Genomic DNA, 22,064 nt, shown 5'->3' on the forward strand with positions numbered 1-22,064 from the left:
TGGAGTGTTTTTCTTAGCATTGCATTTGGTTGCTTTTTGTGGGGACTGATGGACTCACCTGTCCTTCTTATCACTCTTCTTTCCTGGGTCAGCTCCACGGACACACAGGTACCGTGGCACAGTAACTTTACCAACGAGGAAGTCTGTGTCTCACAGTCCCATTGGTCTCAGGGCCTTTAATATCAATGGAATATTCATGTTCCTCTTGAAAAAAGTGTCTCAGAATAAATGATGGTTGGTAGAAGTTAGGGCAACAATGACCATAATGCTTTAAGAAAAGTGGCATCTGCTGTCTTTGCTTTATTTAATTGTCTCTCCATGGTGGTAGGAACATAGCAAAAAATGTTAAACCTTCTTTGTTCTTGCTTTCTTCTGATTTGGTATAAGACACAATCTGCCTGGCCTGAAACTTACTGTGTAGTCAAGGCTGGCTTGGATTTTGTAGTCTTCCTGCCTCTGGCTCCTGAGTGCTAGGACTCAGGACCCACCACACTTAGCTTAATTTTCTACTTAAGTTTAGTCATAAAAGAAGCAAGGTCTTCTTTTCTTTTTCTTTGTATTTTTCTCGTTTAGCCACAGTCTATATTCATTTGGACTGTGACAATGTTATAGATGCAAACACTCTGCTTGGAGTTCAAAGCGTTTGTACTATCAAATAAAAAAAAGACAATCTGAGTGTTTTAGCCAGGAATCCTTGGGTGTGAAATTACCAAATATCATTTATCTATATTTGGTTATATTCATAACATTCACTGATCTATGTTATATACTTAGCATTTTCTTGAGACAGGAACTCACTGTGCCTGCCAGGCTACCCTCAAACTCCTAGAGATCCAACTGCCTCTGCTCCAAAATGCTGGTATTAAAGGTATATACCACCATACCTGGCTGCTTACCTACTTTAGAGAGAGATATCACATACTATGGTTTATATAGATATTTTGAAAATATCAGTAACATCAACTTTGACAAATTTAGCATAAACAAATTTATAACTAGTAGTATGGAAATTTTACATTTGAGTATATGCAGCATGAACAAACTTTTAATATACATCATGAGTATACATATAAAAGAAACTAAATTATTCTGTCCTCAATGAGCCATATTCCACTGGACTGGGTATGTGTACAAGGGAAATGAATAAAATTTTATTTTCTTGAGCATTTTACCTTAGTTTGTGCCTAACAGTGCTTATCTGACTGAATTTAACATATTTTTAAGGCATAATTTTAAAATAAGAAAATAATATTGGATATAAGAGTTTGATACATTTTATTTTCTTTCTCGAGCTGTTTCTTGGACTATGCCAACCAAGTACAGCTTCCTGCTATTTCGGAATGTCTCTTGCTTGTGGGCTACCTTCTGGTCGTGTTTCAGACCCATTCACAGCCATGCTGAGAGGAGGCATGGAGAGTTCCCAGATAGAACAAAATTAAAAGTCAGACATCCTCGTGTGTAACCATTCTCAAGTATGGAAGGAAACACCAGGATGATTTAAAAGGAGCCATTCATGTCCATTCCATAGGCTCCATCCATCCCCATGCCTAGACATGTGCATAGGGCTTCTTTTACCACCCCACACCCTGTCAGAGTTAATTCTTCAAAACCGTCATTAGTGCATGGTAATTAATTCAATAACCTCATTGAAATCTCTTAACTGACAAATATCCTTATTTTTAAAAGTCCTCTTCTAAGTGGTAAATGTTTCCCTAGTAATTTCACATCCCCCACTCCCTGGGAAGAACAGTATCTATCAGCTGCCTCTGCAGAAGAACAGTATCTATCAGCTGCCTCTGCAGAAACCTCTAACATAACCTTTAGGCACCTCTGTATACACTAGGGTGGTGTGAATCTCTCTTTTCTAGTGTTTCAATTTGCCTCAAAATAGGGAACAGTATCCCAGCATCCAACCCACAATAGAAGGACAGATGAAACATTGTGTCTTGTATTTCTAGCCCTAATCACATACACTAAGAAAAAAACCTGTCCAAGAATTCACACATATGATAGGCTTTTTCTTTTGACCTGTTAACTTCAGAAATTAGGAAGATGAGATGCACAGAGGCCACAAAGCATAGATATTAGTATGCAAATTAAAATAAGTATTTTTGGATTGTCAGTTATACATCCTATAACTGAAGCTGTTTGCCCTGCATTGTGGACCTATTTTTCAGGCTTATTATCAAGATCAGGTATGGTATTCAGTATTATCTACCTCAAATGTCATGTCTACACCTACAAATTGTTTTCTGTTCTTGTATGTTAAGCTTAAAGAGACATTTTAAAAGTGCTTAACATACAAAGGAAAAGGGAAAAACTTAATAAGAGTGTGTTAAAATTACACAGCAGTTTAAATACAAAACACACACAAAGAGAGAGCAAGCAAATCCTGAAAGCTGCTTCCTGTCTGTCCCTTTGTACTTAGGTGAAAGCCGATGGAGTAGGGAGGTGAACGTCAACATTTTGAATTCCTTTAAAAATGTATCACTACTCCCCCAAGCCCTTGATTCTAAAATTAGATCTAAATGAATATTAAGTAGAATCACCAATGGTTAGATAGACAGTGTGTGTGTGTGTGTGTGTGTGTGTGTGTGTGTGTTCAAAGGTGGAACTCAAATTTCTACATGAACAATTACAAAGTAAACCTATGATTAAGCACCATGTTCTTTCAGAAAAGAAAAAAATAGCTTGCACATGAATTCTAAGAAGGCTTGGAATACTTTCAGTCACTCGTTAGTCTAATTGAACTGGAGATTATAAGAGAAAGTCTAACTTTGGAAAAATAGGGTAATTATGGAATGTGGGTCAGATGAAGGAATCATGGTAACCTGAGAGTGATGATCATATCCACCTCAAACTGCTTTTCTGTTTTTCAGAGTAGTCTTTCAGTGAATGCAAGATGGGGAGGAAAAATGAACGGCATGGTCTGCCAGGAAAATAAATTTTCTCTCTAGTTTTCACATGGGCATTATTCACTCTAGAAGTAATTGACACCCTACAGTTCATACCCTTTTCCAGTGTATTGGCCAACTGGTTCACAAACTGGAAGTCCACAAATGGCTAAACATTGCCCTGAAAAAATACATTAAAAAATATGGTACTTTATTTTTGAGGTTGGTCCACAATACCACATTACATTTTTCCATATTCTATTTGTGTGCCTGAACTTAATTATGATATTTTAGTACAGTCTATAGTCTGAGAACTTGGTTTGATAGGGTGAGGGAAAAGCTTGACTCAGCGGTTAGTAAATATTTCTTGACTGCCTGCTCTATGTCAGGCACTGGCTTAGTACTAGGCAGCAGTAAGCAAGGTTCATACTTACACAAAGATGTAGATCTAGATCAAGATGGGAATTCATTTTGCATCTCTTTCAGGGGTAGTTTGTATGGCTAACTCTGAAAAATATATCCAAGGGAGATTTTCCTTCTTTCTCCTAGTATCTTCCTGAATGCCCTCATTACTAAAACACATAAAATTATAAGACTGCTACTAAAAAGCGTGCTAACAGTTTTATTAATCCCACATCCTCCAACTTTTGAATGGATGATGTCCTATTCATGAGATAGGACAACTATGCATAGCCTAGCTTCTGCATGTCAGAAATACCCATGTCTATGAAGCAGGCTTGAGTGTATAGCTAATATGTTAGTATCGATGGTTGGAGGCATTTGTATCATGCAAATCAGAAAATGACTTAGTCCTTAATGAATAACCAAATTATCTCCAAATACTAATACATAAACCAGAAGGAATTATGAAATATTAACAGGCTGAATAGCACAAAAGTCATGATGAAAGCTTTGAAAATCATCCATGAAAAACATTTTCTCTAGTGCTAAAGATCTCCAAAGAAAGACAATCCTAAATCAACTTCCCCGAGGCGTAATAGTTCTTTCTCTTTTTAAGACAGTATTCTTAAGAATTAGTGTAATTCCTCTCTGAGATTGCTTAAATTCATTTTCTCTTCTTTTGTTGTCGGTAGATGCTTGTTAAGCCATTGTACATATTTATTCAAAGAATAAAGGCCATCCCGCTCTTCATAGTAATCCTTCTTGAAGATAAAAGAAAACTGAAGCCACAGGCTCAACATTGAAGAGATGTCACTCATTTGTTTGATGAAAATCAGTTATAAGAACCAATTATATGTATGGGTTTCATTTCCTAACTTCTTTTTCTAACTAACAGAAAATTGTAGGAGTAGATTTTTAGATATGATAAAGAATGAGCTATCTAGTTTCACATAGGTTGATATAAATACTATTATCTAAGTCTTATAATGCAGTCGATATTGCTTTGCCTTTATATAGATTATCTCACTTACATGAGTTTTCTTATTTAATCATCCCAGCCATCCCATGGTGTGTTGCCTCTATGGGACAGAAATGAGAAAAGAGAGAGAGATGAGATGTGTAGAGATCACACTCTTTGTAATGCTCACATCTGAATTTGAACTCTAGAAGCTGATTCTGGGCCTTGAACTCTTAATTACTGACAAGGAAAGCTATTCACATTGTATCACATCAAAAAGCTCATCATCTCTCTTGGGTCAATTGGTTATGACTTTGAAGGAAATGCCTACTGTGTTGGTTTGGTTGACAATATTATTTGTGAATAAATGAAATTAGAACCTGGCAATATTGGTTTCCTTGAAATTTTCAGTCCCTTAAATAAATTTATCTTGATATAAATAACTAATTCACCATTAAATCAGGATAAGGTATATGTTGTGTAAAAGTGATTATCCACCATATGCACTTCGTAGAGAGAATATATGATCCTTTATCCTTATATCAAAATACTTATGAGTTTTACAAATACAATGTAATAGCAGATGGGTGATATTAAGAACCTGCCAATGAGTTTACCCAGTATGTTATTTGATATCCAAAAATCCTATGATTATCCCCAGGCAACCAGAACCACCTTGCCCCTTTAGAAGAAGTGCCTTGGCAAACAAGAGTACAGGACAACATTTATCTGACATTTGCATAAATGAAAAGTAAAGTAAAACACCAGGACCACAGACTGAACAGACCAGTGAAGACTGCTTTACATGTAGTAGTTTTATGTCCCCAACAGCGTTCAGCTATTAGCCCAGCACAGGGCAAGACAGGGCTTTGGTGTTTCAGTTTTAGTGGGAATTTGGAGGAATTTTAGCCTATCAACTTCTCACAATTATTTTGTGAATGGAAGATACACAGTTGATGTATACGTATCACTATCTATACATACCTCTATGCGTCAGTTGAAAAAAAATTCAAATGGTTTTTGTTAAGTGAGTTGATAGCTGAAATTTATTTATTTGGAAAAAAACTTTATACAACAAAATCAATTCATATTTGGTGGGTTTTTTTCATGATCTACTTGAAAATACCATGAACTGCAGACAAGTTACACATATTCAAATATGAAATCTAGATTCTCACTGCTCTTCTCTATCCACAGGTTGTATATAAAAATAATGACGTAAGGCTGGAGTTATCTCGACTTGCCAAGCAGGGAGATCCTAAGATGAAGATCCATGGAGTGGTGGCATTTAAGTGTGAAAATGTGGCAACCTTAGACCCAATAACTTTTGAAACCCCAGAATCTTTCATTTCTTTGCCTAAATGGAACGCAAAGAAAACAGGCTCAATATCATTTGATTTCCGTACAACGGAGCCAAACGGCCTCATCTTGTTTAGCCATGGAAAGCCGAGACATCAAAAGGATGCCAAGCACCCACAGATGATTAAGGTTGACTTTTTTGCTATTGAAATGCTGGACGGTCACCTGTACCTCCTCTTAGACATGGGGTCGGGTACTATCAAAATAAAAGCCCTGCAGAAGAAAGTGAATGATGGAGAATGGTATCACGTGGATTTCCAGAGGGATGGACGGTCAGGTAATTTAACTTTTTACTATGCTATTACAAACCCATTCCCACCCCCTGCCATTCTGAATAATTACAACCAAGACCTATTAAAGGTTTGCTACATTAAAAATATATTGCCAGTTACTGTTTCTGCTTTACCGCTTGTAAAAAATCAGAAGGAGCCTAATTAATCATAATGCTTCAGTATTAAAACCCAAATGACTAAATGCTTTCAGTGTCTTAAGCAAACATTTCTTTTTTATTAAATTTTATTCATTTATTTTACATCCTGACTGCAGTTTCCCCTCCCTCTTTTCCTCTGATTCCATCCCCCCCCCCACCTCCTTTCCGTCCCTCCCCCCAATCCATTCCTCCTCTGTTTGTGTTCAGAAAGGGGCAGGCCTCCCATGGGTCTCAACAAAGCATGACACATCAAGTTGAGGTAGGGCTAAGCTCCTCTCCTTGTACTGAGACTGGATAAGGCAACCCAGTATGAGAATAGGTTTCCAAAAGCCAGCCAAAGCATTAGGGACAGGCCTTGCTCCCACTGCTAGGAGTCTCACAAGAAGACCAAGCTACACAACTGTCTTACCTATGTAGAGGGTCTAGATCGGTCCCATACACACTCCCTAGTTGTCAGTCCAGACTCTGTGAGCTCCTATGAGCCCAGGTTAGTTGTTTCTGTGGGTTCCCTTATGATGATCTTGACCCCCCTGACTTGTAAAATCCTTCCCCCCTCTCTTCAGTAGGATTTCCCTAAGCTCAGCCAGTGTTTGGCTGTGGGTCTCTGCATCTGTGTCCATCAGTCAGTTACTGGATGAAGGCTCTCTGATGACAATTGGAGTAGTCACCAATCTTATCACCGGGTTAGGCCAGTTCAGGCTATGTATCCAGTAATGCTAAGAGTCTTAGTTGAGGTTGTTCTTGTGATTCATGGGAGTTTCCCTTGCATCAGGTTTCTACCTGACCCCAAAATGCTCTCCATATTCATTACTCTCCCCCTCCATTCACTCCCCAACCTGATCTCTCACGTTCCCATTCCCATCCAACCCCCAGTCTACCCAGGAGATCTCTTCTATTTCCCCTTCCCAGGGAAATCTATGCATCCCCGTTTGGGCCCTCCTTATTACTTATCCTCTTTGGGGCTGTGGATTATCCTAAGCAAATATTTCTTAGATATCAAGTGCCACATCTTGCAAGAAATTTTATCTTAAATTTGTCGATGACAGAATTTAGAGTTCTTATAGAATCAGCTTTGTTTTTATGCCATTGGATGTTTGAAGGTACCTGAAACGCAATTACAAAAAGTAAAGAAGAAAAATGTGTGAAAATTCATCAGGACTGTGGGGAAACTTACTGCACAGAACACTTCAGTTAGTGTAGTGGCATTCAAAGTTACCTCTCAGCCAGCTTTTCTTTACGATATTTGAAATTCCAAGAGCAGGGGTTACCCCGGCTTCACTTTCTGCCCTTTATTCCTTTATGGGGGTGGCAGGGTAATTTTCTCACAAGAAATAATATTTTCTGTGCACTTTAAAAGTTGCTTGACGAGATCAGAGTTTGGGTAGTATGAACTTTGAAGAAAGGAAAAAAGAGCAACTAGGAAGATAACTTTTTATGCAATAAAATGAAGAATGGAAAGTAAGAACATGGAGAAAGAGCTGGGATGACAGGTACAGAATAAATGGAAATTTATAACCCTGACTTATCTCAGAAAGTCTATTTATGATTTCCCTGTTTGGGGAAATTTTGTTCTCTGAATGTCATTACCCTAAAAATGTTGGGGATTGGGTTCATCTCCATTTTTCTTATGTAAACTATGAAATGTTTACTGATTGGGATGCTGAAAAACATTCAAAAACTCTGCCCTGCCCCACACACTCTGGAAGAGTTAGTACTTAATTCAGTCCTTAAGAACTTTCAAATGAAAGAATTAAAATGAATGTGGGAACAAGGCATGATCTAGTGCTTTGAAATATTAGATTGTAGATGGTATCAGGACTTCATGTATATCTAGAATGAAATTTTGAAAATGACTTTGAAGAAGAGAGATTTGACTCATATTTTATAACATAATTTTGACTCATTTTATAACAGAATAAGATAAAACAAATCAGATTATCTTGTTATACCTTAGAGGTACAGAAAACTAAAAACAGCAAACTTCAGATCAGTTATACTTTGTTTATCTAGAAATGAGATACTAATAATATAAAAATAATTCATGACAAATATTAAGTTATTAGTTAATGCAAAATAATTATTAGTTAATATGAGAATACCAAAGCCCCCTAGTACTCATTTCATAACAGACCTATGTTTGTAGATACCACTTTTCAGCCTTTCTTCTTCTGAATTATATATATATGTATATATACAGATGCATTTATGTATGTAGTATATTCAAACACACAAGTACATACACACGTTATACATACATATAGAAACACGCACCTTAAAGGAGAAAAAAACTTGATGAATTTTTCAGTGAAGTTCATTATAATCTTACCGATTATTGAACGAATACCATAATTTTCAAGGCAGAAGACACCTATTGTTTTGTGCTTAACCTCTCTATTTTAACATCATACTGAAAGTTTATTAACTCCTGTATTTAAACCTTTGTTGAAGAATACCAAAGACAGACAGCATCTACTCTAATTTACACAGCTCACTTTTGTATTGAATGAATAGGAACATTTTCTAAGTTTTATTTGCAACCTCAAAGAACAATTAAAGCATTATGTTTTTGTTGGAATTCACTGGAAAGATGGAAGTTACTATGGTTGTTGGTATTTTGATGGCAAATTACTTTTATGTGATTAAAAGTCAAATAAGTGAGTTGGAACAAACAGTGTGAAAACCAAAGCCAACTTTTGCCCTTCAACAAATTGAAGAAGAGAGCTCACATCATGCAAGCCTCACTCAGGGGAACTTAATGCCATTTTAATAGCTGCAGCTGTTAATATTTTATATATAGTACTTTAATTAAGTTCTATATTTGCCCACTGCATTGATCTGGCATAGACCTGCCTTTTAAAATTTGAATGAATGTATATACAGTTTCATTTTATCCAAAGAATATTCTGAATTTTGCTGTTGAAATGCAAGCATTTGTAGCTGAGTTCAGAGTAAGAAACATGGAATCTCAGAGTCAAATTTACCCATTTTCATATCAATTATATTCAAAGGTTCTATGATAATGATTTTCCATATCACAAAGAAAAATAGTGTGGCTATTTCAGCAGGACAGTGTGGGCTGCCTTCTTACAGTGATAAAGAAGGGTTCATTGAATTCCCCAGACAACCCCTTAGCTAAATGCCCAAAAGCATTTAGAAGTACCTGTTATTTAGGTTGTTAAAATAGAGGGACCCAAACCTCTGAGTTAATCTTTTTTTTTTTTTTTTTTTTTAATTTTTCTCTGTGTAACAGCGTTGGCTGTCCTGGAACTCATTCTGTAGACCTGGCTGGCCTTGAACTCACAGAGATCCAACTGCCTCTGCCTCCCAAGTGCTGAGATTAGAGGTGTGTGCCACCATCACCTGGCCTGAGTTACTCTTTTAGCAACTGATGTCATTGACATAGATACTAAGTAAGTAAAGCATCATAGAGCTATTTGATGTCAAGGTAACTACTAATTTTCTTGGTCAGAGGTAAAATTAAAATCACAGTAGTGAACATAAATGAAATTTGGATATTTCCAAAACAGTTTATAAGGGAAACTCATCTAAGAGAAAGTATATTTAATTTGTTTCTATATTCAGAGTTCCTAATTTTTCAGGCATGAAATACAGCTGGAAATACAGGCGGATTCCTTCAGATCCAATCCACCTCTATTCATATTCTCTCTCTCTCTCTCTCTCTCTCTCTCTCTCTCTCTCTCTCTCTCTCTCTCTCTGTGTGTGTGTGTGTGTGTGTGTGTGTGTGTGTGTGTGTGTCCTCTCTCTCTTTCTATGCACAGACAAACACACAGGCAGAGTAGCACATTGTCAAAATACTCCTCAAAAGACATCCTTTTTACATTTGAAGAATGATAGCAATTTTCCTTGTAAATGCAACTTCTTTAAATTTATAATCTCATTTAACTGACTTCTTAAAAGGCAGTTATACAATATAGAAAAATAGGCACTGCCCTTTTATAAAGACAGCGAGAACTTCCAAGCCCAGACATGTGAAATAATTCAAACAGAAAGGTCAATCATTGTTAGATAACTTTGTGAGCCTGGTACAGGAACGATAAGCTTTGATAAGAACAGCACTTTGAGTTCTGCTTGTTCACAAGATCCGTATATTGTTAAGCAAACATGTAGGTAGAAGGGAGTTAACCAAGGTGGAAGCTGTCGTCTCCCCCAAGTACTTGGCCAGGCAGCAGTGACAAGGATGGTCATCACCCAGGCCACCCTTCTTCCTAGTTTTCTATCCCTGGGTATGAAGAGAGGTGTTCACAAAAAGGGATATGTGAGCCCCTTAGAGGATGAAAGAAACCTACATTAATTTGAATATTTTATGGAATTTTATTATGGATAATGGCTTGTGAACAGAGTTATAACACATGAGATATTAATATAATTAACTAAAAATGATCTCAATGTGTACAGCAGGGTAATAGGCACAGATATTGGAGGGATATTTACAGCTAGGGGGCAAGTTCACCACATGACCTAAACAGAGAACTCATCTAATAGTTGTTCAAGCAGAACCATTTAAGTGTGGCAAAACCTAATGACTAAGGGAAAAACTGGATTCTGAGTTTTTACCCACCTATGATGTATCTTCTATTCCAAAATGTAGAGAAGAACTACACACGATAATTCCCCCGTTTTTATACAACTTGACTACACCAGTTTCTCTAGACAATGGAGCTTCCTTCTGTTGCCTACAGAGTTTATAATCAGTGACATGGGAGGTGAAGTGGCTGAGTTATCTGCATATGGCCATAACAAACCCTAAAATTAGCTGGCAAAGGAGGAGACATGCAAAGTGCAGGCTTGATCAGGTGGATTCAAGTGGACAATTTAAGTTCTGGAGAAGCAGTTATCCTCTGTGCATATCTGAGCTGCTAGGATAAAAGCCCTTCGTTGTTGAGTTAATAAATACACTGTAAAGGTTCCTTTTCTTGCCAACCTTGCAGGACATCATTCTAATACATCTTTCCCAGCCCTCCTCTCTTTCCAGTCTCCCCTGTTCTCTCTCAGCTGGTCCCAATTGTAACACCAAACAGCTGCCCAGGTATTTAGCTGAAGTGTGAGTTGTCCTACAATTAAGATGAGGTTAATGACTGTTTTCTTAGGGCAAGAATATTGTTTAAAATCGTGTTAAACTCTTTGGCTCAGGCAAAGATACCCTCTCAAGATTTTTTATAGCAAACTGCCAGTCATTTTTTCTTCTCTTTTTGCAAACTATCATTACACATTGAAATCAAAGAGAAAACTCATTATTCTTGTCAATTCTGCTTGTGTACAGCAGAGCCCAGCAGATTGTATCAGCGGTTATTCGTGGGTAAGCCTACATTTAACAGCTAAGAAGCCATTGAGATTTGAATTGAAGTCATAGAGTTCTAGTTTAAGAACTAGAAATTATAGAGGGAAAGGCACAGTCTCTCTCCAGAGCACATAATTAGGGGTTTGTAGTAATCACTGTTCAGTGTGAGCAGCTCTTGCTAGCTATCTATTACCAGCATTGATTTATGTGTATACCATTCTTGAATTGCCACGTTTAGATGGTTCTACTTGAACAACCATTAGATGAGTTCTCTGTTTAGGTCTTGAGGTGAACTTGCCCCCTAACTGTAAATGTTCCCCCCATGTCTCTGCCTAATAGCTTGTTGCATACGTTGAGATCATTTTTAGTAAATTATGTTAATATCCTGTATCTTATAGTTGTTCTCATAAACCACTATCCATCAGTGGGAAAGACTGAAATGCCTTATCAATCACTTACTAATTATTTGACCAAATAGGATCAACTTGCTATTGAATTTTTATATCAAATTTTATTAAATTGATGTTTATATTTACTTTCTAAAATGAAGTCTATTTTCTCTATATTTACAGCATTTTTGCATTGTAAGTCTTTGATTATCGTAAATGTGTACATGTTTATATTCTTGCTGTTACACTATAAGCATAATATCCAGCCCACTTCTTTAATTTGATTTTTATAAGGCCTTTTTTATTCAAGAATATCTGAGCAATAGCATTTATTTTCTGAGAGTTATACGACCTGTAATTGGAAGGGAAACGTCATAGCACAGTTACCTAGGAGCCCAGGCCCTCAGAACTTAATTTATATTCGTATATCTAAACATAGGCGTTCAGGAGCAAACACTGGAGGTGGCCATCTGACTGCTGCTCCAGGCACTTAAGTGTGTGTTCTCACTGTGAAGATGGAGGTTGCACATCTTAGCTGAGATGAAGGACATTTCCTTATCTAATAAACTTTCCTTACTTGGCTCATTTTAGGGTACTATTGAGATGGAATGAGTTGGTGAAGGCAGTGTGTGGCAACTCATGACTGATATACAGTCGAGATGCTTGAATATTTTTCATGATTGCATGCATGCATGTAATAAAACATGCGTGTTATGAGTACACTTGTAAACAAACGAAAAGACCTGTTCTTACCAACCTTATTCAAATATGAATTTACTCAAAATGAGCATGCCCAGTGTCACAAAGCTGTCAACTCCAGTCAAGTAACATTTTGCAGCAACTGAAATGTTGCTTTACGGCAGCTGCTCAGGTTTTCAATCTGCACCCGCAATGAGATTTCCTGAGGTTTGTTGTCATTAGATGGCCCATCTCCTAAGCTGAGAGCAGACATGGCTACTTGAGTTGCTTTTCATTTTGAAAGGCAATGGCAGGTTAGTTTTGGTAGCCAGTGCTTCTCATCGGCTCCCTATGGGGTACCTTCTCTTCTTACTCTCCCCAGCACTGGGTATTAGGCTTTCAAACTTTTGTCCTGAAAATTTTTAATACACATGTCTTATACTTAAGTCGCCAGCTCATGGGTAAATCCAAGTAAATTTTAAAAAGAAAATTAAGATTATTATTTTTGAGTTTTCTAACATTTATTTCAGTTCTTTATCTAAATCCTTTATGAAACATTAAAAAGAACATTAAAAGGTACAGAGAATCACAAATAAACATAAAACTGCCTTCACCATCCCTGATCCTCCTACCCCAAATAACTTTGGTTAATTTTTAAGTTTTTGGTCACTTACTTGTTCTTATAGTTTTAGGAGAATTATGCATTTTGTGTTTTGCATCATCCTACTATATTATTAGCAAATTCTGCTTGTCTGGTTTTACTATATATTTTCACTGAGTTTGAGTTTATTTATTAGAGTCGAAATTTGGCAAATTTATAGTTTTGTGGAATCCAACTCTTGTGTACTGAATTATAGAAAGATAAGATTGACATTTAAAATTGTGTGATGCAGTAATTCTATGTATTACTCAAATTGGAACTTTAGTGAACATCTTGTCCAAACCTTTAGTTTGCATGAGACCTGCAGTGAGGCCTAGGAATCAAACTATTCGCCTGCATTTGCCGGCTAGTTACCTGAAGAGCTAGACCTTGGATATCAGTTTGCTTCCACCAGACAAAAACACTTCTGCCATGGTGTATTATTTACTAGCCCTTGATTCTAGCAATTTAAAAATTTTAGTAATTGAAAACTTAAGTCACATTAGCTTATTTAAAATCCCACCTTTACTTCCTGTTTCTATTCACCATATAAACTAATTGTGGAGAAGAATAGCCATGAAAAATATGAATGGAAGAAAAAGCAAGTAGAAAAATATGAATAGCACACCAAATTACAAAGTTGGTTTCCGCTTTTATAACAAAGAGCTGCTTTCAACAGATTGTTTTTCATTTATGCACAAATTATATGAAAATGAATTTTCCCCTTAAGCTTTGGAACATTCTTATACAAATATTACCTTATTTGCTAGCTGACTTTTAATCCTTTTTCCTATGTTATTAAAACAACAAGTTTAAATGCTAGTGTTATGAATGTGGTTTACACATTGAAATAACATAATATGTACATATCCCAGTATTGTGCTGCAATTGTATTCTTTTAAGAGCTAAGTGCTTTGGATTCTCACGTATTGAGTCATGAAGCACTGGTCGAAATAAATTCTCATCCATGGCTACCTTCCACAAATTTTAACTACTGAAATATGATAGTATTTCTGTAAAGCACTGATTTGATCTACTAGAAACTTAACTTCAATTAGAGTGGAAAGGTATCATGGAATGCACATTACTTGGGAACCTTTATTTTTAAATTTCCTATGCTCATATGTATTGCTGAAATGGCTTACAGTAATTCCAATTCTGTGATTACTCTGTTGCTTAACTTAATATGTCACTTGGTTCATATCCATAGTAAAGTCATTAAGGGACATCACAACAGAAATCCCATATATATCCAGTCAGAGACCTTCACACAAGTGTAAGTTGAAATGCAAGCATCTGTTTGAGCTTTTCCCTCAACAATGGAATGCATTTTTAACTCTTCAAAAAATTTTAAGATATACAAATAATTATTCCCAGCCCAACTTCTATGCTCTCTGTTTCCTTAACATACCCTGCAGAAATTCTCCTAAAATATAAGCCAAATAGACTGACCATGCATAGAAAATACTGATTTTTTTGGTCATACTTCGTTTTGATTGTAGAATATTCAGGGAAAATCCAATATGCATATTTGCCCATCATTTCTTTTTAACTTTGAGCCAAGCCAAACTAATATTCTAACTCCACTGGATTATATTTGAATGAGGATAGAATTATTTCCCTCTTTCTTTTTCTTTCATATTTCATTGTCTGCTAATTCCCTGGGAACTCAAAAATTAACATTCAAAGTAAACTAAGGAATGTGGAGAAACATAATTGATGATACTCTTGCAATCAGTTGTTTTCTGAACTGTGGTTCCAACTTGTTAGTTCTGAAACTCATTTGATGACCCAGCATTTGTTTTAACACATGAATATAATACAGAAAATGCCATGGTATCTAGAGGTAATAGAATTCAATATTTTTTGTTAATGTTTTGTTTCAGCATGTGTGTGTGTGTGTGTGTGTGTGTGTGTGTGTGTGTGTGTGTGTGTGTATGCAGGCAGGAACACATGCATGTTCACACATGCAAACACACGTGCACCCACGTAAGAGTGTACTGACTTACATGAACATTATGATCTTACTTATAAAGAACTACTTTATGGAGAGGGGCCCTTGAGGCCCACCCTTTATGGGGGAGCTACTGGTAGGTGACGGCTATGGAAGGAGGAAGATGAGGAATGTGGTCAGGGGTAGGTTGCCCATGTCCCAGTGAATGTCCCTAAACCCATGTGTGTATGGGCAATACTCACTGAACTCTGGGGATTGTAAACGTGAGACTGAAGTGAAGAGGACATGAAATTGCATAGAGACAGGGAGGGGACACTAGGAAAGGAGGAAGAATGTGTGTGGTGGGTGGACATCATCAAAATGTATAGTGTAAGTATACATTTTCTAAGAATAAAAACATTATTTAAAAAAAAAACTATTGTAATTGTGAAGTTGTAAGGAGCATGTTACCTCAGACATGTCAACAAACACATTCATGAGAACATACCAGAACTTTTCTTAACACTTTGTTCAAAGCAGGCCCTAAAACCCCAGAAATAACAACCAAGAGACCAGCGTTTACATTGTCACTGTTAAATCAGGTATCTATGGTTGTCTGAAATACTTAGCACAAGCTTTTTCTCTAAGAGTACAGACGTAGGAGGCCAGAGAGTGGGCTTGGAAGTCAAGAACATTGGATGTGCCAGCATGAAGACTTGAGTTTAGACCCTAGCACTAACATAACACGATAAATGTAGTCTCCTGTGCTCCTGTAACCCCAGAAGTGTGGCAGGTCCAAAGGAGAGAGCGAGCGTTGGGCCTTGCTGACTTCCAGCCTAACTGCAAACAGCCAGCTCCAACCTCAGTGACAGACTATGACACCAAAGAATAGGATGCAGCAAGATAGAGGAGTAAGTTCCTTGATGTACTGCTCTGGCTTCCACACACATAAGCAGGCACACATACCTGTGCACATGTTTGCATCTGCACACATGTACTATAAATAAATACATATGGATTCTCTCTCTCTCTCTCTCTCTCTCTCTCTCTCTCTCTCTCTCTCTCTCTCTCCCTCTCCCTCTCCCTCTCCCTCTCCCTCTCCCTCTCCCTCTCCCTCTCCCTCTCCCTCTCCCTCTCCCTCTCCCTCTCCCTCTCCCTCTCCCTCTCCCTCTCCCTCTCCCTCCCTCCCTCCCTCCCCCCCTTCTCTCTCTCCTGCAGACCCACTGAATTCTCTGGGTGTAGTATGGAAAAGACAGAGAGAATGGCAGTACTCTAGCCAGGGAATGCCTGTGTTGCAGGGATGCCCAAGCATTCTCTTTAGTTGTAAACCGTCACAGTGTGATTAAAAGCAGTTTAGTTTTGCCAATTGCTGGTTAACCTTCCTGAGATGAATTAAGTTCATTCTATAAATAAAATTGGAATTTGGGGAACAGCCATTAGAAAAATATATCCCCATTCTCATCATAGAGTTTCATTGTTTGTTTTCTAAGTTTTATTTCTCAAATCAGTTCTTCTCAGTTACAAGTATTTATTTTATCAAATCCTATTTCTAGGAATACTTCTTGAAGTGGTCACTTCTCTAGCCTATTACCTTCACATCTGCCCTTTTGTCTTTCCTCAGATATACTTTCTTCAGCTTAGAACTCTCGTTAGGTGCTCCAGAGGATAGGGCCCATGTATGCTTTCGCTCCTTAGCTATTTTGGACAATGGTGGTTACAAAACAATTCTTTTTAAATGAATGTAGTGATCATTCTATTAGATATGAGTCCCCTCACCTCAATATTATGCATTTCATTTTCCAAAATCAGTTTTATTACATTTTCAAAATGATATTTTATAGCAGTGGTGTGCTTCTAAGTGGAAGTTTTCTTGCAGATGTTGTCATGAATGAGAAAAATATAAATTAGTACTTAGTCTTTTTTCTCTTTTAAACATCCTCCATCAAAATCCCCCACCATTTCCCTTTCTTTACAAGACCCAAAATAGCAATGTCTGTGAGGGTTTCTCCCCTGGGAGTTTTCCACCACTTTCTGTGAGAGTCTAGAGAGACAAAATGTCCTCATAATGACTTGGACACCTGGGCAGACTGACAGTGGCTGCCATGCCCTTCTCCCCCAAAAAGACAAATCCCAACTTGAAGCTTGGCTTGAGATAGCTCATTCTGCCAGGATTTAAAATACTCCTGGGCACAGAGTAGGCACTAGCAGCCTGGTATTCTTAGCTAGAAGCATGCTTTTGCTTTGGGAAAGCCCTGAGCTTTAGGTTTCCTGGGAGGCAACTATAATATACCACCACGCTCACATTCTCTTCCTGAGCTTTGAGTGTCCCAGAGAAGTACAATAGTATTTAGATATTTTCTGTCTTCCCATCTGTGTCTCTCTCCATCTATGTCTTTCTGTCTCTGTCTCTCTCTCTGTCTGTCTGTCTCTCTCTCTCTACACTACAATTTAAACACAAACTACAAATTTGGGGGTAATATGGTAATGGGTCCTTGTGGTGTCCTGTGAATATGAAGTATAAAAACCTTTCTGGGCATAGATTACTGGTAGGAATTTTTTTAATCTGACAGTATATATTTAAGTTTTTATCAGAAATGTGCCTCCAGTCACTTTTATGAATTCCACATTTTTCTTTAACTCTCAAATATTTCCATGTGAATGAATAACTGCTCATTTAATACTTGAGTCTTGGAGTCCTATACAATTGTAAATCAATACTTTTTTTTTTTGCAACTTGAAGTGAGGAAAGAGAAACTATTGATTTTTTTTTTTTTTTTTTTTTTTTTTTTTTTTTTTTTTTTTTTTTTTTTTTTTTTTTTTTTTTTTGGTTTTTCAAGACAGGGTTTCTTTGTGTAGCTTTGCGCCTTTCCTGGAACTCGCTTTGGAGACCAGGCTGGCCTTGAACTCACAGAGATCCGCCTGCCTCTGCCTCCCGAGTGCTGGGATTAAAGGCTTGCGCCACCACCGCCCGGCAAAACTATCGATTTTGATAAGGGATTTGGTTTAAAGAGAAGCAAATGATTTTTCTTGAATCTCTCACCAACATGTAATAATGAACATTCCTTTGGTGTTTGTTATAATCCAGAATCTGGTGTGTTTTATGAAACACACAGAACAGATTTCTATTATGTGTGCATATATATAAGGAATCCCAAGCCATAGAAATAACTTAATAGATGTATGTACTAGGTCTTAAGTTTTACCTTGACTTTGGAAATCTGTCAAATTATTAGATCCAAGCAAAATAACCAAATCAGTTAAAGATAAGGGCAAAAAATTTTCCTTGGCTCACAAATTCATCCTAATTTTATTTTGTGGTAAGATCTCTCTCTCTCTCTCTCTCTCTCTCTCTCTCTCTCTCTCTCTCTCTCTCTCTCTCTCTCTCTCTCTCTCTCTCTCTCTCTGATGTATACACTGTTCTGCCTGTGTGTATGCCTGCAGCCAGAAGAGGGCACCAAGTATCATTACAGATGGTAGTGAGCCACCATGTGGTTGCTGGGAATTGAACTCAGGACCTCTGGAAGAGAAGCTTGTGTTCTTAAACTCTCAGCCATCTCTCCAGCCTAGGTCTCACTCTTTAGTCCTGGCTGGCCTGAAACTCACTCTGAAGACAAAGTTGGCCTCAAACTCACACAAATCCTCTTGCTTCTGTCTCCTAAGAGCTGAGATTAAAGATGTGCCCCACCATGCCCCCATATACTAACTTTGAAAGCAAGCACACTAACCACATAGAGTTAGACTTCATTGTAAAAAAAAATCCATTTTGTTATTGTATGATTTATTTAAATTTGAGCTATTTAAAGTTGGCACCCACTATTAGTTGTGTATACACTTTGATTTTCATGAAGTCAAATGGGACCACATTAATTGTAATTTGTTTTATTTCTAAATTATGTAATCCCATGGATGATTTGATGATGCTTAGACATACCAGACACTGAAATAAAAAGAATAAGAAATGCATATATATCGTATATACGTATATGTATATGACAAAAGTTGATTTAAAAAAAAGTAAGAAGCTATGATTTTGAAACATGGCACTAAAGGTATATGAGTGTGTTTTGAGGAATTAAAGAGAAGGGGAAAATGATGTGATTATATTTAAATTTAAAATAATGAAAGAAATGATCAAAATAGAAATGCCTGGCCTGAAAGGAGCTCACACTCTACCGTATAAGAGGAAAAAGGAGAGAACCGGACCACACCATATGCACAAACAACTTCATATTCTCTTGTCATTTTAACAGGTACCATTTCTGTCAACACACTGCGCACTCCTTACACGGCCCCTGGTGAGAGTGAGATCCTGGATCTAGATGATGAGCTGTATCTGGGTGGCTTGCCAGAAAATAAGGCGGGCCTTGTCTTCCCCACCGAGGTGTGGACGGCTCTGCTCAACTATGGCTACGTGGGCTGCATCCGGGATCTGTTCATTGATGGCCAGAGCAAAGACATCCGGCAGATGGCGGAAATTCAGAGTACTGCTGGAGTGAAGCCATCCTGCTCGAGGGAGACAGCAAAACCGTGCCTTAGCAATCCTTGCAAAAACAATGGCATGTGCAGGGATGGCTGGAACAGATATGTCTGCGATTGCTCGGGAACAGGATATCTCGGCAGGTCCTGTGAGAGAGGTAGGATTTCAAAATTGTAGCAACTCGTCCTGTTAGTAAACTAGAAATGCTTACTAAATATCCACATCAAGCCTGAACTGAAACATAACTACTTCTAGTGAAGTAACCCACAGCCTGAACCCCCAGACATGACACAGGTGTCTGAGGAGCCTTCTGTGGTTTTCACAGGGCCTGGTTGCGGGTACCACAGCTCTTAAAGTGTGCTTAAGATGTCCAATTCATAACTGCTACCTTGTTTGTCCGGTCCTTAACTGACCACAGGTTCACTTTCATATCTAACGTTAAGGCTTAGCTGTGTCTACGCAGCGTAGACACTTCCCTTTCCTTGCTAAGAAAAAAAAAAATGAAGCTACCTGTTTTTATGTCTCTCCCCTTATAAATAGAGGAACGAATATTGAACACAGAATGAGGGTGATGCCCACAGCTGGTCTGGAGACCAGTATAACAGAAGAAATACCAGGACAAATGGTTGCAAGCATGTCCTTCCATCGACCCAGGGCTTCAGATGAATGGTTTAGTCACTATGCTCATTGTCACTTATTTTCCAGACTGAAACTAAAAATCAATATGAAAAAATATTGACGAGTTGCTCCATCGTCCTCTCGTGGCGCAAATAGCATTTCTCCCTGAGGTGCTCAGCCTAAGCAGTGCCAGGCCCTTTCCATAAAGCCATGCATAGTTGGTTCTTTTCCATCGTCCTAAAATAGTTTACTTAATTTGACCTGAAAATTCAGAAGGAAAAGGTTGGCATTTTTAAAACTCAAAATTAAAATCTGTGTAGTAGAATTAGACAGGTCAATAGATTTTTTCACATCGTGTAGACACAGCCATTTCCGTTATGGTATTGCCTGATTATTGAAATCCCCGTGAGCTGACAGAGTCTAGCTATTCCTGCGGACTGTGGCTTGAATTGAGTACAGCCTTCATACATTTCCTCTTTGCTTTTTTCTTCCTAATTAGTTTGTTTAGGTTGCTTTTGGAAAAGTGCCAAAAGAGAGGACCAAACGCCAGAGCTCACAAAGTAAACTACAGTTAGGTTCAATGTGAGATTAGCAGACCTGTGTGAATTACAATTTTGTTTTAATTTGAATCACCCAGAAAGATGCCAGTTATCCTGATGCTTCTTGGTGAAAGGGAAGCTGGAGAAGGTCTGTCTTATGAACTACAAAACTTCCAGTTAAATATGCATGGTGTACCACCCTGTGGCAATATTCTGCTACTGCATATGGCAAAATGAAAATAGAAATGATAGAGCTTTCTGAGCCAGAAGGGGAGAAAGGGAATATTTATATACTGCAATAATTAGAGGTAGAGGTGGAAAGTATGTACAGATTTCAAATGAGAATTTAATGGCAAATGTCATCACTGGGATTTAGTGTACAGTTTTAACTTATGCTTAGCTGGAAATTTCTGTAGATCTCTGTCTCTAAGTCAGTTGTTTCTTGGGGATAAAATGATGATGCCATGTTCTTTGTGTTCTGGATTTGCAGCATATTGCAAGAAGTATTTTCTCTTCACCCACATGACTGTGCCTCTCCTGAGAGAAGGGGTGAAACATGATGGTTGCCAGGCTCAGTGGCACAGAATGCTACTTCTGTCCAGTTCTCAGCTGTGCCCTAGTTCCACAGACAGGAGATCATGCCTGGCCCTCTCAGTTTCAAATTCCAAAGGAAGTGTTGGACTGTGACTCTTCTCCAGATACACTCATACCACATTAGGTTGTTGATCATGAGAATCAACCAACAATTCTTGAGATAAAAAGACAGTTATAAAGTTTCCATTTTATCATTCAGAATAAATTGATAGAAGCTGTTTCAGTCTATGCACACCACATCATAGAGAATGGTGCTGTGCTTGTCCCATATTATGCAAGCAAAGAAAATTACATAAGAAAAACTATCTGTGACTTAAACAGGAAAATATTTTATTCTATGCCCATTGATTTTTAAAGAAAGATTAATACAGAAATGATGACCTTCATAAACATTAAATGTTGTATTTTCTTTTTGTATCATTTTTAGTAAAAGAGTTTTGAAGGTTAGATCACTTAAAAATTAGTCTCGGAGATAATGTGAAGTAAGAGCATTGGTGTAATCAGAGGTCTACTTTATACTTGTTTGTTAAAATTCTAACAGATGGAGGGACAGATGTCAGAGCAATATAATTTGGCTCTCTGTCTGATTTTCATTGTTGATCACAATATGTGACTGTCTTTCAGCAAAGCTGAGCACAGGTGTACACTTTAGACTACAAAGAGGAACAGTGCAGAAAAGCAAATTTATCAAACCTAATGACAAGAGAGAAGGGGAGAGAGGACCAAGTTGAAACTGCTTTTCTTCCTCACTGGGAAGCAGTGTCTTGAAATTATCATTCTAAAGGACTCTTTTTTTGTGTTCCAAATGATAAAACAATTTTTTCCAAATGTTAAAAGATGCTGCCAAATAGCAT

General features: G+C 37.6%; 1 protein-coding gene across 1 annotated transcript in view; it reads left to right on the plus strand.

The window, feature by feature from the left end:
• Positions 1 to 22,064, plus strand: part of LOC131897733 (neurexin-1) — a 164,952-nt gene that overhangs the window by 68,528 nt on the left and 74,360 nt on the right. Inside the window, exons 5-6 of the mRNA XM_059248723.1 lie at positions 5,452 to 5,890; positions 19,233 to 19,616. Of these exons, the coding sequence (XP_059104706.1) occupies positions 5,452 to 5,890; positions 19,233 to 19,616 (823 nt within the window). The remainder of the gene's footprint in view (positions 1 to 5,451; positions 5,891 to 19,232; positions 19,617 to 22,064) is intronic.

Source organism: Peromyscus eremicus, chromosome 22 (assembly GCF_949786415.1).
Source record: "Peromyscus eremicus chromosome 22, PerEre_H2_v1, whole genome shotgun sequence".
Lineage (NCBI taxonomy): Eukaryota > Metazoa > Chordata > Mammalia > Rodentia > Cricetidae > Peromyscus > Peromyscus eremicus.